Here is a 17,568-nt window from a genome sequence, read left to right on the forward strand (position 1 = left end):
TCAAAATGACGTCACGCGCATGCGCGGAAGCGGCAAATCGCGACCCGAAGGCGCGGGTTGCGTTCACTTCAGGATGCGAACGGGGTTCCGGAATGGATCCCATTCGCAACCAGAGGTTACAAATATTATGTTGTTCACTATGGAATTACCCTTTTGTGAGAATATTGCAATTTACATGAATTAGAAGGACTCATTCACAACCTCTGCCTTGGATATTCAGTGTTCTTAATATCCAAACTGGACAGAATCAAATCAGATTTGATTAAAGTCTCATAATGTCTATTTAGAGTGAGGCCAAGACCTTTCCGTAGTTGAATGCAAGAAGCAAAGTTGCTTATGTCGCATACTGTTGGCATCAAAATGGCAACCTGTATTTTTTCACCATTTAAGCTTTACCTTTTCCGCTGAAAATCCTATACTTTAAAAAATAAAAACCACCTTATTGCCCTTTGAAATATTAAGCCCTTTTTTATATACACCCATGATTGGGTCCTTTGTCCTTTTTTATTTGCGATTAAGTTGTGCTTGTGGGTGGCAGTGCAGCCCCCCCCACCCTTTTTGTTAAGCACAAAATCTAGGAGAATTGAGTGGGGGGAAAGAATATTTTGTTCCAGTTTCATGCTGCATTAGCTGCAGAACATGTTGGGCCTGCGCTCTTCAGTCGGCTTTAGGAATCTGTTCTCTCTTAAAGTTTGTAAAGGTGATGTTAAAGTGGCTGTTCCTTGTTATGTGTGCTAACACTTATTGATTCAAAGTCATTTTGCCAGTTCAGTAGGGACACTCTGAAATACTGTTTACAGTTTTGGTAACAAGAATGGAGATGGCTTGAGCCTCAATAAGCTATTGAGCTCTTCAGGTTATTGCAGATGGCAAATTTGAACTGGTTTGCCGCTTCTGCTTTTGTGAAAATTCCCTTTGAAGTATGATCTCAGAATGTTTCATTCTACTTCCAGAAGGCTCTTTGTCCCCTGAAACAGGAAACCGTTTCAGCTAAGTAATTTGACAGATAATGACATAGTAGCCTCTAGTGTTTGACTTACAATTGCTTTTATAGGTTTAGGCTGATGTTTTAGAGCATTCTAGGATTCAAGTCTTCAGACCTGATGAGATTTAAATATTAATCCTAACTAATCTGGGTTTGTTTATATTAAAATCGAGAGAAACTTGTGATTCCCTATTAAGTCAGGCAGATTTGAAAACGTTTACTAGAATTAGCACTGGACTTCAGATATTGCAGAAGTCTTCACTCAAGTTTTTTCTTTTAAAAAAATGTATCAGGTGTTCTTCTATACTGTATATATTACTAGATATTCTGTTAACTAGACAGTGTTCACCAGCAAAAAGGCAGGGAGAGTGTGATCCTGCTCATCGTTCTGGATCTCTTGAAAGATCAGGATCATTGACCCATGGTATCCTGCTGGAATGATTGACAGGGATTAGGATGCTGAATTCTGCTCATTAAGTACCAGACCAAAATGCTTCCCTTTAACACACTGTAACAGGTAGCCAACTAAAGTCTTAGTCAATTATTAAAACACTGCCAAGGCCAGGATGTGTTATCAATTACCTCTTCTTTATATAGTAAACACCCTCCAAAGCCAATGGCTATTCAGCTTTGTTCATCTAGCTGCTATATAAAACGTAATTTTTTGTTCTGCCTGATAGCTTTTAAAAATGAATACTTTATTTGCTGTGGCTTTTATTGCTGCCTGCTTTCCTGACTTTGCCCACCATTTCGTGCTAAGCAGGTACTAGTTAACTTTATTTCTATATCATTTATTTCAGTTCTCCTCTGTAACACAACTGAAAAAGAAAGCTTTGTTTAATACGTATGGTTGATTTTTCCTTTCTCCAGCCTGTCTGTCTGTCTATCTATCTATCTATCTATCTATCTATCTATCTATCTATCTATCTATCTATCATCTATCTATCATCTATCCATCTATCATCTATAAAAAAAAATTAAGTGGATTGCATAGTGATAAAGCAGAAACTTTATTCCCTATTGTAAGAAGGGATAGTTGGAAGCCATTACAATAAAAGGGGGGAAACTAAGAATGGCAGAACAAATCTGTTCTTCCAACACACAGATGGTTACAGTGCAGAGTGGATGAAAAGTTCTTCACTAAAGAGCCTGGTTTAAGTTATAAGCTCTGTAGGAGTGATCTAATTGGTTTGGGGGAAAACAAACCCTCGGCACTACTGTACTGCTTCACTGTACACCATATGCAGATGTTGTGAATGAGTATTATTTGAGTCCTGGAAATGTCATGGTTCTCTCTTTTTTTTAAAAGCAAGGGTTTTTACTTACTCTTCTGCTTAAACACTTTTGCATTATTATTATTATTATTATTATTATTATTATTATTATTATTATTATTATTTAAATTTCTATATCTGCCCTTCATCTGAGGATCAGATTAGATTATAAAAACACAAAAATGTTTAACATAGTAATGAAAAACAAAACCCAGTATCCCCCCACAGTGTTATTATTGCATATGCAGAAAGGTGTATGCATGCATTTATCTGCTAGACTCCCCCCTCCCCACTTCTTCATTCTTTTAAATACATCTTTTCCCAACAGCTACAAGAATATAACACAAACCAGTGCAATATTTTGTGATTTTTGTTCACAAATTCCAAGAGTCATCCATCTACATGATAAGATCTTTGTTGGCATCGATCTATCTTGAGAGACAATGGAGTGTACCTCTGGGGGTGAAGTCAGACCTCTGTGTTTGTAACCAAAGTGACCTCCTCAGAGCACAAGCCTGGGCAATGTTGTATGGCGGTCCTGGGCTCCCTAGACTTGACCCCCCCTTGACCTCACTGATGTGAACCAAAGGAAAGCAGAGCAATATATTTGACACCAGCTTGGCTGCAGTAGTTGCTGGAAAGAGGTGTACAGGACACCATCCAACCATCTTACAGACTCCACTCCGGATTTCTTTAGGGTGTACTCCTTAGCCTTTTCTTTTCCTGAAGGTATCCAGCAAGGCAGCAGAGGTTTAGGGTCAGAATTTTCCTTCACCTAGAATCTAGGTCCTAGATGGACTACATTCCCAGGTTGACAAGCCCCACCTGCTCCTCACTTCCCTCTATAGCACATGCAGAAACCACCTTCTTTACTGTTGGACCCACTATTGGTCTCATCCACTCAATCTGCTTGAGTCTGTCTTCAAACACAGAAAATCCCTAACTCACCAAGGGCTTGAAACTAATCAGCTACCTTCATCCAGTTTAGCTGGAAAGGTGAAGGTGTTCCTGGGGTGTGGTCACTGTCACATGCTGACAGATTTTAGGAACCATGGGTGACATCTGAGTCCTGCGTGGGGACCAAAGGTGGACAAACATCGTGATAAGACCTACAGCCATTGTTTTAAGTCTTCCAGATCAATCCAAATGAGGATTCATCTTGCCTAATACTTCCTGAAATGCTTCCAAGGTTTTGAAAATAAGAATTTTGTGTTGTTGCACTTTCTATGAAATTTTATCACTCTTATAGTCGTATATATAAAATTAAGGTGTCTTGCTCCCCCTGTAATTATTGGGTTAATAGGCTTATCGCAGAAACTTTGACTCTTACTGCTTTTTGCCACTAGATGGGAGACTAAAGTTAACAATGTTATGCTTAGGAAATCCCTACTAAGTTTTCTTCTAGAAGTTGTGCTTTTGTTTTTTTCAAAATAGAACCACACATTGGTTCCATATAACCCTAAAGGGACTGCAGTTTCTAAACTGATGTTTTGCATTTTGAGAATAAAACAATGTAGTGCAATAGCACAGATTAATGCTGGTAGATTCCATTCATCTATTGTTACCTATCTTTTCTCCCCAAGTGAAAGTGCTGTGTTCAGTGATCATGAGGCAAAATTTGCGAGGAATGAAACAAGACAGGTGAGAATTTATATACGGTTACACAAAATGCTGCACTTTTAAGAGAATGAGAACATTGTGAAAAGTATTTTTTAAAAAATTCATATCAGTTACTGAGATTAAATGCAATGCAATGGTGAAGTCTCAACTGCTGTTACCTTTTATATTTCGTTTTCTCGATTGCATTAAAATGTTAAGTGCAGTGATGCTGTGTTTCTCATCAAGTCTCCTATTCACATTTTAAAGGAACTGTAATCTTGCACTGACTTTGAATGTTGCAAGATGAACAGCTGTTAGCTGTGTTCTATTGCTTCTCAAAAGCATTCTGTTTTGGCTCATTTCAGCAGCTGAAGTTTATCTGTACTGTACCCCTGAGATTGCCCATTTTGGTAAATCACCTTTTGGTTACAGGTGGAAATAGATTTGTTCTTTACTTTCCCCCAGACTATTCATTTAGCACAGGACTGGGCAACCTATGGCTCTGTAAATGTTGTTGGGATTCCAACTCCCATAAACTTCTGCATTCTATTTGTATATAGTAAAATAAAATAAAATAGATTGCACTTTCTACTGAGATGACAGGCTGTATGGTGCATTGGTGCTCCTTTGGCAGCAGAGAGGAGGGCTGCCACTGGGGCCAGGTGTCCTTTGCTGCAGGAAGCCAACTTTGCCAAGGTGGCAGAAAACTACTATTTCTGGCAGCTGTCCTATCAGCAAAAGCAATCAGAAGCTCTGAAATAGGATGCTGCAGGCTGTTGAATCCACAGCCCTTGGAGGGGCCCAGTCTTCAGGCCCCTAGGCTGTACTGCTCTGGAGCTGGCATTGTGAAAAAGAACAATAAATCACCTGCTCACCTTCTGTTGTGGCCTGGCTCAGAGGACTTGGGATGTGGCAGTATATTCCTCCATATTGCCCCACCCCACTTATGATTGATTTGATATTAAATGAATGAATGAGCACAGTACCAGCTAGACTAGGGAGTTTCAAAGTTTTACTGTTTTTAGGTGACTGTACCTAGAAAGCCTATGTTGTTTTGAAATGTAAATTGTTGTTGTTTAGTCATTTAGTCGTGTCTGACTCTTCGTGACCCCATGGACCAGAGCACGCCAGGCACTCCTGTCTTCCACTGCCTCCCGCAGTTTGGTCAAACTCATGCTGGTAGCATCGAGAACACTGTCCAACCATCTCGTCCTCTGCCATCCCCTTTTCCTTGTGCCCTCAATCTTTCCCAACATCAGGGTCTTTTCCAGGCACCCCACATACACAACATATTCCAGAAATGATAGGAAAATATATGCTATTGAGTTGTCATGGTCTTAAAATGTTTGCAAGTATTCCAGTAAACACCCACAGCTAAAACTTTGTAACATTTAAATCACATAATGTGCACTTTTTATTTTTGTTCCTAATCTAATATTTCGCTTCAACTACATTTGCTAATGATAGTTGTTTTATTAGAAAATTTTATTAGTATTTTTTATTAGCCACTTAGGCAGCTAACATGCATGTACTTCTTTTAAAATTTTGTTTTCTAATTAGCATGCTTAATTGATTTGGATCTGATTCAGCACATTGGAAACCTTTGTGGGGAAAAGTTTGTCCCCAGAAGACTACAGTCATATTCACTGCAATATCTAGGTTGCCCAAATAGCATAATATGGGGAAAACGCCCTTAATGTATTAAGGAAATGTAGCAGTAACAGCCTCAGACTAACTCTGTTGGAACCAGATAATATAAGTCTTTATCACTTTTAATGTGTTTATGTAGGTAGTATATAAAATTGTAAATACCTGGAACAGCATACCGGTTTTGCATGATCCAGTGACTATCACATTTAAACCTGGTGTTCAAGGCTTAGTAATGGAAGTGAACTCCTTATTCTTCGATGATCCTCCAGCTCCACCTGGTGAACCTGGAAAGCCTTTTGATGGCCTTTGGGACTATGAAGGTGAGGTTTTATGAAGCATACACAACACAAAAAGTGGTAACGTTTCAGGCCTAGAAAACTAATATTGATTCAACTAGCAGTTTTTTCCAGTAGTATTAATGTGTATCAAGAGCTCATGTGTACAGTGCTTCTTGAGATGAAGTATTTCCTGTTAATTGGATTGCCAAACAAGTTCAAAATGAAGGAACCTTGTGCATTTCTTTTTAAAAGTGGCATGAGCACTAACTGGAATAGGTGGGATGTTGTAGAGATGGATCTCTGCTGGCAAAGGGTCATGCCTGTTGAGGTTGTGTGTGGGGACTTGCTATGCTGTAAATAGTTCAATGGGTATATATCTAGAGATGGTGGTTCTTTCTCTCACAGTAGCCCAAAAGGTGGCTTGGGCAAACTAGATCTAATGTCCCTTCATTCATTGCAGAGACTCCAGGATAATGCTCTCTCCTATTTCAGCTTAGAGTTGGCAAAGACAGTCCCTTTGAAACCAGTGTGGGAGAACTGGAAGTCTGTACCTCATGCCTCTTCCACTTAAGATTGCACAGTCAGATCATTGTTTAATCCTGGTCATTATTTACATTTGCCCTATACACACAGCTTTATTCTTCACTTACTTCAACCCCCGAAAGCTCCTACTAAACGTAGTAGGATTTTAACTTTTTGTAATAACATGATAACATTTTAATAGCCAAGAGCATTTTGTTTTAGTTTTTTTAAAACAACTCAGCTAGTTCAGCATGCTGGAAGAAGGACTTTGGGCATTCCAAACAGCAGTTCCACATGAAACACAACTAACCTTTTCTAAAATTGATGGGAATTCTCAAAGCAGTTTGTGGTATGCTATGAAGGTCTGCTGTTCACTGGGGTGAAGTAATAAACAAAGCATGAAATATGCCATGGATATGAATAAAATCAGATATTGGTATATAAAAATACAGCAACTCCTGTCATGAACTTTAGTGTTCGAGATACAGAAACCTAAAGTGTCTGCAGTCATCACAGAGCACCCATAGATATGGCAGGACCCAAAGAACTAAATAATTAGTCCCATGAACCCCAAAGAGCTTTGAAGGTGAGCCCTTCCTTCCGCTCACACACATGTAACATGGCAAACCACTTTTGAAATCGAGGGTTTTAGAAGATGATTTGTTGTTCAAAGGGGGTGAAAGTCAACAATCTCACTCACTTACTGCATATGCACAAGGTTTTAGACATGACTAAGTCAACATGTTTTTTGAATCACAGTGTATGGATTACATGGAGGTGAACCAGATTCATCCAAACATGAACCAGTTTGTTACAGAATCCATAGAAAGATCTTATCTGAAACAAGAACCCATGCGCTTTTGAGTTAAACTGTATGTGAAACATTTAATAGATGTGAGAGTGAACTATGATAAAGATGAAGAATTTTTTGCCTTTCTGAAATAATAATAAAATTCCTTGGTTAATTCTCTTTCCCCTTCCTTCCAAACCTCACATGCTAACATTCTGGTATTATTTCTTTCACAGTGGTTGAATCCTTCTTTTTGAATAGTGCAACAAGAAACTATTTGGAAGTGGAAGTCTGCCCGTAAGTTTTGCCATGTAAACAACACATTGTGTCTATTACTTTAGACTTTGGTTTATAGATGAAGTCCCACACTGTTACATTCTCCTGAATGCCTATCAATGAAGTTGTCATCTGAGCATGTGCAGTAACTATCTCAAATGTATACACCTCAGCTTAACTGTGAAGTGAACGTGGCTTCTGTTTTCACACATCAAACAGCAATATTTCTCAAGAAACTAAGTTAGCTATAGATTGTGGCTAACGTCAAGTTTACATGGCTTCAAACACCAGCAGTGGGAGTGCACTGGAGCCAGAATAAAAAGCAGTGCATACACAGCCTGAGCTTTCCTAGCTCCAGAAACCAATGGCTAAGTCTACCCAAAGTGAAGGCAACATACTCCATTTTATGGCAGCACTCACAACATTTTGTTCTTTTCTATAATCTGCTATGGAATTCATTAAATTGTTACATTGACTGTTTTGTATTCCTATGAAACCTGTTTTGACAATACCATTGATTCCCACCCACCCCTCATCCTCATGATTTTGTTTTGGTAGGCATGGCCAACATCTTGTATTACTTCTTTCTGCAGGAGATTGTATTGAAGTAAGTAGAATTCTGCATGTAAATTTTCTGTTGTTAAATTAAACGAAGCAAGCATTTAACCAAGTAAGGTTTGATTAGAATGCTGTCTGTATATTTCCTGTTTTATGAACACAATGATTCTCACATTTGTGTATGCTGACATTATAGAATGCATGTATAAATCATTAACATAACCCCTCTGCATCTTTGTGGGTGGCTTCAAGGCCGACCGTGCCATTAGGTAGAGTGAGTCAGTTGCCTTAGGCAGCAGATGCCACGGGGTGCCACCCTCTACCTTTTTTCATCATCCTGAGTACATAAAACTTGTGACTATTATTGTATGCGCATTGTGCACCCAGTCTTCTATTACTGTGTAAAACGAAGCAAAAGAACACCATGTGTTCTTCTTCAGAGTTGCAAACAGCTGTGTGGAATTCTATGCATGCCAATTTAAAAGTAAGCCTGCTGAGTTTAATGGGGCTTACTCCTAGGTAAGTGAGTTTAGGATTGCCACCTAATGTGACCATCTTTAGTTCACTGCAGGGATTAAGATGATGAGTAAAACTCTGTAAAATTGCAGCTCTTTTTATACTAATATTTTTGCACCAAGTTATTTGATTACTATATGTCCGCTATTTAACTTAATGGAGGTCCTGGCCATGGCATCATCTAAAATGCATTCATGAATAATTTTCAATGGATGTTCAGCGGAAATTACTCATAAATGAGTGTATGAAATAATGGGACCTAGTTTCTCCAGATCAGATAAGGTCATTTTGCTAAAGAATTTTGCAAGCAATTGCAAATAATGGTACAATTGGTTGCTGCGGTATAATTAAATCAATGGTTTTCCACAGTTTGCTTTATGAGCAGAGTTTAAATAGCCATTCTCTGTGTTCAAGGTTTTTTGGTTTTGTTTTAGTTCTCATTTTCCTTTCTGATCGCTTTTTTTTCCTGTTGTGGTAATTACAGACAATAAATTCATTTCATCATCTGCGTTAGTGTTAAGTAACATAAATCATGGCAATACAGTTAAGCAATGCCAACACATCTGCAAATCATTTGCAAATTGGTTCCATGGAGCTTATTCGATCAAATTAATTTAAAAAAAACTCTCACCTGTTGGCACATCCTGCATTTACATCAAAGTTTTTATTATGCTATAAATTTATCTGAAACCATTTCCCTTTCTATTTAGTGCTGAGCAATTCAGCGTTCCTTAAAAACGTTATAAGCAATGCATATATATTCCCATAGAAAGGCATTTTACATTTAGAAGCTAATAATCATGGGTTATGCTATGGAGATTCATAATAAATTATTTGCATACCATCATATTTTTGTACAGCATCAATATGTTACTGTTTCAGTAGGTTTTTACTGTTTATCATGAGTCAGTTTATATCTGTGCAATGTGAACAGAATAGGAATTATATGGCATATATTATAACGATTTATTTTTTCAGTTTTTGATATACTTTCATAGAAGATCTTAGATAAGTAAGAACATCTTATTCTAAAAACTTTTCATGCTATAAGAATGGAATTGGGGAACACATTATTTACTTCTTCGGCAAGCAGTATCATATAATACGAGAGCAGGTGTGTTATGGGGAATAGTGTTGGACTTGGAATGGGGAAATCTGGATTGATATTCCCTGCTCAGTCATGAAGCTGGATAGTCATCAAGTCCAATTCATTAAGTATCCATAATTTGGAGGATCATAAATGGGGATGTGCTTGCAAGCTCATGCATTTCCTCCTCCCTTCTCATCTGCTGATTCTCTTCTCCATTTTCATGTTGCTCTAACCACAGTTTGCTGTGATGTCCAAATTAGGCAAACTAAGGTTAGTAATCTCCAAAGTCTGGTTTGCAAACCTACTTCAAACCATGCATTGGAAGTTAGTATTATAGTTAGTACTAGTTTGGGGCATCTCAGCAAATGTTGGAAAGAGGAATCAGCACTCAAGGCTATAAATTTCTGGATTAGGACATGATATCTGAAAGCTCACCTGGGTGTGTTCTCAGTGATTTTATGTCAGGTAAATGCACAGTAATTGCACTGAAATTAAATAAGAAAAAGAAATTAATTTTGTGGAATCAAGCCTAGCTTTATATCTCTCATTTGTTATCAAGAAATATGTTCAGATAACAATGTTTGTACAGATGTGAAAGGTATATGAGGGTGGGGTCTCAGTTTCCCTGTACTTTCTTAAATCAGTGTTAAATCTGAGATGTTACACAAAATATATGCAGGACAGGGTGAATTCACACACACAAATTTCCTTATTATGTAGTATACTACTATTTAGTGTTATAGCAACAAATTTTAAGAGTTATATCAAACAATTATTGTGAGATTTTGTTTAGGAAACAATTGAAGTGGAAATGAGAAGTCTGATTTAGAATCAGCAACTTAAATCAAACTTTCTCTTTGTGGTTTATTCATGATTTAAGGCTTCAATCTTATATAAACTTACCAAGGAAAGTGCCACTGAACTAATAGGGCTTAAGACTGTCCTTTATGGTAATCTTCATTTAATTCACTCCAGCCTGGTTCAAGGTGACTTGTGAATTCTGCTTCAAAGCACATCTTCTGAACAACAGTTTTGATTGCATTTAGACTTTAATATACAGCATAAGATGCGGCATCTAAAACACAGATGAAAATGTGGCTGTATCATTGTTCCCAGAAAATGAAATAGGCTATCTGGGATGCCAACACCCTCTGGGTTCTATCCAGCAATATACTTGAGGTGAAGCAATTCACAGCAGAAATCCACAGCTGACAGAATATTTATTGAATAACCTATTTACTATTGGAGCTGAACAAATAATTCTGTGTTTAAAACCAGTACAGACAGAGCTAACAGGTGGAGGGTGGTTTGTTTGCTTTGCCATCATCAGTATTTAACTGTGATCCTTAAACAAAGGGTTCTGACTACAGCCTCAAAATTCCAGTTGCTTTGTCACCAGGAGCAAAGTTATTATTAAATCTGGCAGTTGCTGGAGAGAAGAGTGATGTTCTCCTTCCCAGCTTCATAAACAAAATTAAACTGTGGGTGTTAGGATGGTATTGAATGTTAGTCCTATTCAGAGTAGACATGACAAACTTTAGTTCATTAATTTCAGTGGGTCTCCTCTGAATAGGGCTTAGTTGAATATAATGTTCAGTTTTGCCTGCAGTTGGCATTGTGCTTCCGGTTACCTTCCTTTCTGTTTGCAAAGAGGGGAGCAGCAACTTCTACTTTGCTGCTTAAGTTTATATACGGAAGCAGAAGGGAGAAACAGGTTTCGGGGGAGAGGAAAATGGAGACAAGAGCCCTCTTCAGTTAATCAAAAGTCTGTGAGAGACTGCATGGAGATGGGCGCAGACATATTGGCCCGGCCCCCCTTGTCCCCATACACACTCATCCCACCCCCTCTTCCCCTGAACTTTGTGTGTTCAGTGCAAAGGTAGGTAAAGAGAGTCCAACCACATTCAGCTGGATATAATTGGAATTCCGGGTGGGCCTGGTTTCCTGATTGTAGGGAGGATTCTAGCTATATTTAGCTGGTTAGGATCCCCCTGGGTGCTGAATGTATGGCAGTCATAGGGCTCGTGTGCATGCTCATTCCTCACCTCACTCTAAACCCACAATGTTCTTCTGAATGCCTGAAGAGGGCTTTAAAAAGGGAGAAATATGAGTCAAGAAAAGAAGAAATCAAGGAAGCAACGGAATGGAGAGAAGAAATCTGTATCAAACACAATGACTGTTGAAAGATAATCACCGAGATCTGGTGTGAGAGTTCTAGGGATGGTTTTATATCCTATGTGCACAGTGTTTTAACATTAATATTTTCTCTTCCCTATCCCTACACACTTGAAAGACCACTTACTATTATTCCCTGCTTAGGGGAGACACAGAGTCATGTCTGTTGTCACACTGTGTGTCCATGGCAGATCAGGACTTGACTGCAAAACTTCACATCTGTGCCCAGAGGTCCTAAATCAACCTCTGTTTAGGGTTTCAAATTGTTTTCAGTGGGCCCTTCCCTGCTCCTGTTTGCTTGGCAAACAAACATGAGCAGGTGATAATGTTGACCTTGATGGAGTCAAAAGCTTCATCTGTTAATTTATGCAGATTAAGTTGCTTTAAAAGAACACAGGTTGGGCTGTTGGTTTTTTTTTGCTGGTCAATTGGTAGCCGGACGACTTTTCTGAACTTCAAATATTGGCAGTTGTGGAACAGTGCAAAGTGTATGTCTGTAAAGACATTTTATTCTAGAATCAATGATGACTGAGCTCAAGTTAACCCTTCCATGCATACAAGTATATTACAACATTCATTCATTCATTCATTCACTTCCTCTTTTATTCACCTGGGGTATATGCAGGGAGGGAAAGATGTAGATTACCAAATCAAGGGGATGTTTTTAAAACTGCACCCACCCTTGTGGACAGCAGGATCTAGAATCAATCTACAATGAAGGCAGCATGTTGAGGACAAACATGAATAATACTGGATTGAGAGAAACTGCATTTTTGTGCTACAAGCAGATTAGTGTGTACATAGCCAATGTCAGTCTACCAAGATATGGCCTTCTGGAAAAGGAAGGAATGGATCTCTGAGGGATCTAGAGTGGCACAGATTTAGTGCAAATGCTGCCTTTGGCACATTCCTATATCTAAATTATTACCCGTCTCCTTTGATGTTAATGTTACAACTTCAATACCAATAGTTTCAATTAGGGCATCTCTGTATAGAGCTAGTGTAATTGCTTTTGCAAGCAGCTGGTGGTTGCCTCTTTACAAATGAAATCCTGTAATTCCTGCTATTTATTTGAATTAATGTTGGCTTCAGGGATTTATGCCTCCTTTTTAATCCGTTCTGTCAGATGGTTACTCAGAGGACATATTGAAATTGAAACTGAATAAGAAGTCCACTTACTTTTTTGTATACTACCTGAAAGTCTTCCAATGACATGAATATCTTTCTTTGTTCATTATATTAAAGCACTTTCTAAAACTCAAAAGTTGCACTTCTCTTAATTGAACTTCTGTATTAAATTTTTGAATAGATAGAATGGTATTATAAATGTTTAAAACAACAGCTGACATTTTCACAGAAGCGCTAACAGGAACTTCAAGTGCAGCAATTCAGTGTTATCTTGATAATTAAGCATTGTGCTAAACTTTGTTTTAAAATGGTTATGTGGCTTAATATGTTGTAATGCTACAACTTTATGTGAAAATAGTGATGACGTTTTTAGAGTGTATTTTGTGTTCCATTGTGCAGAAAGGACTTCCGTTGACATTTAAAGCTGATATAAATGGGGGCATCTGGAATGGCACAGCAATTATTCCTTGGGACTACTTCCCGCCCGGTGTGGACAAGATGAATTCATATGCAATCCATGGGTCTGGTATTGGGAGAATGTATGAGGCACTTTATCCAATACCACAAGAAGAGATCAAAGAGGGGCAGGGCCCTAATTTGTGAGTACAAAACACCCACGTCTCTCTCAAATTGCTTTCCAACTGTTCCTGAAGCTTCTTTTTATTCTTGACGGTAACTGCTTACGTAACACATTTAGAAAATCCTTCATTCTTTACTGGGATATACTTGAGTATTAATGCTGTTTACTCTTCATAGTGACAATTTCATAGTGTACTGTTAGGACCTATTTAATGACGTGTAAAGGATGTGGGTAAAACCTCAGAGCCTAGGACTTGCTGATCGTAAGGTCAGCAGTTCGAATCCCCGCGGCGGGGTGAGCTCCCGTCGTTCGGTTCCAGCTCCTGCCCACCTAGCAGTTCAAAAGCACCCCTAAGTGCAAGTAGATAAATAGCGGGAAGGTAAATGGCGTTTCCGTGTGCGGCACTGGTGCTGGCTCGCCAGTTGCAGCTTCGTCATGCTGGCCACGTGACCCGGAAGTGTCTTCGGACGGCGCTGGCTCCCGGCCTCTTGAGCGAGATGAGCGCACAACCCTAGAGTCGGTCATGACTGGCCCGTATGCGCAGGGGTACCTTTAAAAGAGGTAAATACAGGAAAACTGGTGACTGGATCATGGGAGGATAGGCCAGTCTTCATTTTTCCACAGTGCAGTGAACATACCTTTTCCTCAGCTAACTCTGGAAATGCTTTTGTGGTGAAGGATAACTATATATTATCAACCAACATCCATTATGTCTTCTTGTGGATTCTAGAAGGCTTGTTCAGTCCTGTATTTAGCACATATGGCTACCAATTGCATAAGTTGTTGTGGTTGTTACATTTATTTTCCACCTTGCCTCAAAGGAACCCATTTTAATATCGCCATAACTCTGTGAGACAGGTTTGGCTGAGAGACTGTGATTGGCCCAAGGTCACCCAGTAAGCTTCTTGCCTGAGTGGAGACCTCTCTGGTCCTAGTCCAACCAATCTACCACCCTAGTTCTTGTCATTGTGGAGGAATCACAACTGGCACTGCCAGGGCCGAATTTAGGTTTGATGAGGCCCTAAGCTACTGAAGGTAATAGGATCCTTTATCTGGCCAGCTGTCCTTTGTCAACAACAAATTATCACTGTTTTTTCTGTTGAATATATGCTCTATGGTAATTTATGGACCTAATAGGTATCTAAAGCCATTTGCACATAACAAATAGGAGCCTACACAACACAAAACACTGTTGCTGTATGTAGGTTTTATTTTATTTGTTTTTTATCTTATATTTTGGAAATGTACATCCAGGTTTGTTTTCTTTTAAATTTTGTGGGGGGGCCCAAGAGAGTGGGGCCCTCAGCTATAGCTTGTTTAGCTTATATGTAAATCTGGCACTGGACACTGTTAAAAACAGTATGAATTCCCCTTTGGGAATGACAGGTACTGATGATGTTCCATTCTAGGGAAAACTACAGAAAAAGGCATTGGTACACCATTGGATTGAATGGGGGGGCAGCCATTTCTCTCTCTGTATAATCTCCTGAGATTGTACAAGGAGAAAATGAACACAAAGAAGAGACCCAGTGCTCAGCCACCTCAATGAGTGGAATACCAAGCAAATTTGGATTCTGAAATTGCCCTGCTTCTGATTTGCACTTCAGCCCAGGAGGTGCATATCAGGTGAATCTACATTAGATGCTCCTATTCAAAACAGTATTGCCCTAAAGCTATCATTTTAAAATTACGTATGTTTTTTTTTTTAAAAAAACTTTCTATATATTTAGGACCTTAACTACTTGTGCTGATATACTTATGTTTTGTTGATAGCCATCTTCTAGAATATTTCAAAGATTTCAGTCTGAAGGACATAATGGGAGAAGACTGGAACCAGCCTCCATCAGATCTGTGGTCATAACTTCATCAATCTCTAAAGTCAAGTCAATCATTGAGAAAAATAATTACAAAACACGTAACAATGTGTTGTGCTTTGATATGAGGTGTCAAATATTTAATTAGTTGTGTTGTCTCATGGTGTTAGTGAGTCAGCCAATTAAAATAAATGAATTGATTGGGCCTTTTAATGTTTAGCTTGTTGACTTGCTCCAAATGGACTTCAGGTGTCAATATATATCACTATTTATATATCATTGTTTCCCTCAAATTCTTGTTCTTTGGTTTAATACTTACTTTAAACCAAAGGTCAAGAGCTTGGTCATCATTTATGCCAGGAATTTATATCTCACTCTTCATAAATTTCCCCCTGGATGACTTCCTGTAATAGTATACAAATACAAGAATAAATATAATCAGAACACCGTAAAAAGAAGAATCAGTAATAGATGAAAGAGCATCATAGTAACCAGAAACTGTAGAAATATCATGACAGTACTCAAGAAAATGAAAAGGTATTTGCCTGGCACTGAAATAATATAAAAATAAATGCCAAGCAAGTCTTCCTGGGGAGAGTATTCCTTATTCAAGGCACCACAGGAGCCTGTTCCCATATTGCCACCTGCCATAGCTGCGATGCTGTAAAAATGACTTTAAGGCACAGCTGGATTCATATGGAGAAAGATGTTCCAATAGATATCCTGATCTCAGGTAATGAAAGCCTAAAAGGTTAGCATTATGTCAGCCATAAAGTTGGGAGGATCATAACATGCTTTCACCCAACACTAAGGAAAGTTTTATTTTCTGTCTCTTCCTGGAAACCTTGTTGAATTCTGTTGTAGCACTATTGGCTAAGCATAGTTTTTGAATTCTATCATTCACATGGTGTCCCAAGAATGTGAAAGGAGCTCTGCGGGATCAGACCAAAGGCCCTTGTAGAATAGCATCCTGTTCTTGCAGAGGCCGACCAGATGTCTATGGGAAGCCCACAAGCAATATCTCACACTTGTGGATTCCAGCAACTGGTATTCAGAGGCATACTGTCTCTGACAGTGGAGATAAAACATGGCTATCTTCATTAGTCACCAGGAGACCCTGACAGTACTGATTGCCATCAGGCATCACACTACTGAGTGAGTGAGGATAATAATTGCATTTGGTAACAAAAGAACAGTCATATGAATTTGCCTGAATTAAGCTATGAAATATTTACCCTTCTTTCAGGTTCCCTTTTTAATACCCCTTTTGACAGTTGGAAGCAGTTATTGGCCTTAAAAATGGCATTTTGCAATGTTACTTTGTTCTGTTTACCTAATTGACATCTTGATTGCATACTACGATTAATGAAATTAGTGGTGATCATTTTGCTCTCCATCATTTATGTATATTGGGCCCTCTACAACCCTGGTGCCCAAGGATATTGTAGTTAACTTGCTGGTCATCTATCAACGTGGTAAAATGGCAACACGGTGTTGAATGCAATTGCTTGAGATCAAACACTATTCTTAAGAAAATGGTTGCAATTCAAGTAAAATGAGCTCCAGGGATTAATTTGGTCCATCATCCCTTAAGCCTTCACTAGCATCCCTTTTTAATTTGTCATGTAAAGTGTGATTTCAGGAACTTTAAAGTGTGCAAAGTTTGCTTTGCAGAGTGTTATTAACTAGAAGGATTCTGGATTAATTTAGCAGCCAGGTCTGCTCTTTCAGCCATAAGCCATGCTGTCAGGGAAACCTAATTACACTTTAAGTGGGATGCAAATGAGTTGTGACACTACATCATTTCACATGAAAGGTTCATTACTTACATTAAGTCGAACAATGCTCTTTCCTAAGCATGGGCTCATTACAATTTTTTGTATATTTTAACATGGTCAACTGTGAGTATGGCATTTTCTCTTAATATGTACCTTCCTAAATACAACTTATTTCCTTAATCATTTAAGCTTTAAGTTGTTGAGATAACTGAATCTGTATAAAGTGAACTAGTTTTGGCACTGCTAAATATGAGCTATGCTTTTCCTTTAATATGTTTCTTCTTAACTTCATGGTTTCATTTTAAGCTTTTTGCTTCATGAGTTACACATTCATGCAGACATGTGCACACATGAACACACACGTACACAGAGTTATGGAATAATTTTAAAAACCTGTTCTAAAGTCATCCACCTAGTTCAGTGGAATGCTATGGATTCAGATTTTCCTTCTTTTGGTGTATTCAGCAACAGAGGTATGGCACATTCCTCTCATATTATTTTAAACACATGAGCCTCATTTGGAAAATATATACCCCAGTCATTTATGTTTGAAAA

The 17,568-nt window shown here is 38.5% G+C and overlaps 1 protein-coding gene across 3 annotated transcripts; it reads left to right on the top strand.

The window, feature by feature from the left end:
- Positions 1 to 1,396: 1,396 nt before the first annotated feature.
- On the top strand, positions 1,397 to 15,448 carry LOC309378192 (UPF0462 protein C4orf33 homolog). 3 transcript variants are annotated; one of them, XM_081926224.1, is made up of 8 exons: positions 1,397 to 1,502; positions 1,666 to 1,748; positions 3,843 to 3,900; positions 5,648 to 5,828; positions 7,335 to 7,395; positions 7,933 to 7,981; positions 13,241 to 13,440; positions 15,195 to 15,448. In XM_081926224.1, the coding sequence occupies exons 2-8, from the start codon at positions 1,675 to 1,677 to the stop codon at positions 15,280 to 15,282; spliced, it is 711 nt and encodes a 236-aa protein (XP_081782350.1). In that variant the 5' UTR covers positions 1,397 to 1,502; positions 1,666 to 1,674; the 3' UTR covers positions 15,283 to 15,448. The 3 variants fall into 3 exon arrangements, with proteins under 3 accessions (XP_081782350.1, XP_081782349.1, XP_081782351.1); XM_081926223.1 differs by having other exon boundaries at positions 1,397 to 1,748; XM_081926225.1 differs by lacking the exon at positions 7,335 to 7,395 and having other exon boundaries at positions 1,397 to 1,748; positions 7,968 to 7,981.
- The last annotated feature ends 2,120 nt before the right edge of the window (positions 15,449 to 17,568 follow it).

This window comes from Podarcis melisellensis (assembly GCF_964234715.1).
Source record: "Podarcis melisellensis genome assembly, chromosome: 9".
Classification (NCBI taxonomy): Eukaryota; Metazoa; Chordata; class Lepidosauria; order Squamata; family Lacertidae; genus Podarcis; species Podarcis melisellensis.

Bases quoted from the DNA above. Each gene is read 5' to 3' on its own strand.
- LOC309378192 (XM_081926223.1), top strand. From the start codon at position 1,675: ATGAATACTTTATTTGCTGTGGCTTTTATTGCTGCCTGCTTTCCTGAC. The intron at 1,749-3,842 runs GTACTAGTTAAC...TTTCTCCCCAAG, and splicing joins CACCATTTCGTGCTAAGCAG to TGAAAGTGCTGTGTTCAGTG. The intron at 5,829-7,334 runs GTGAGGTTTTAT...TTTCTTTCACAG, and splicing joins TGGCCTTTGGGACTATGAAG to TGGTTGAATCCTTCTTTTTG.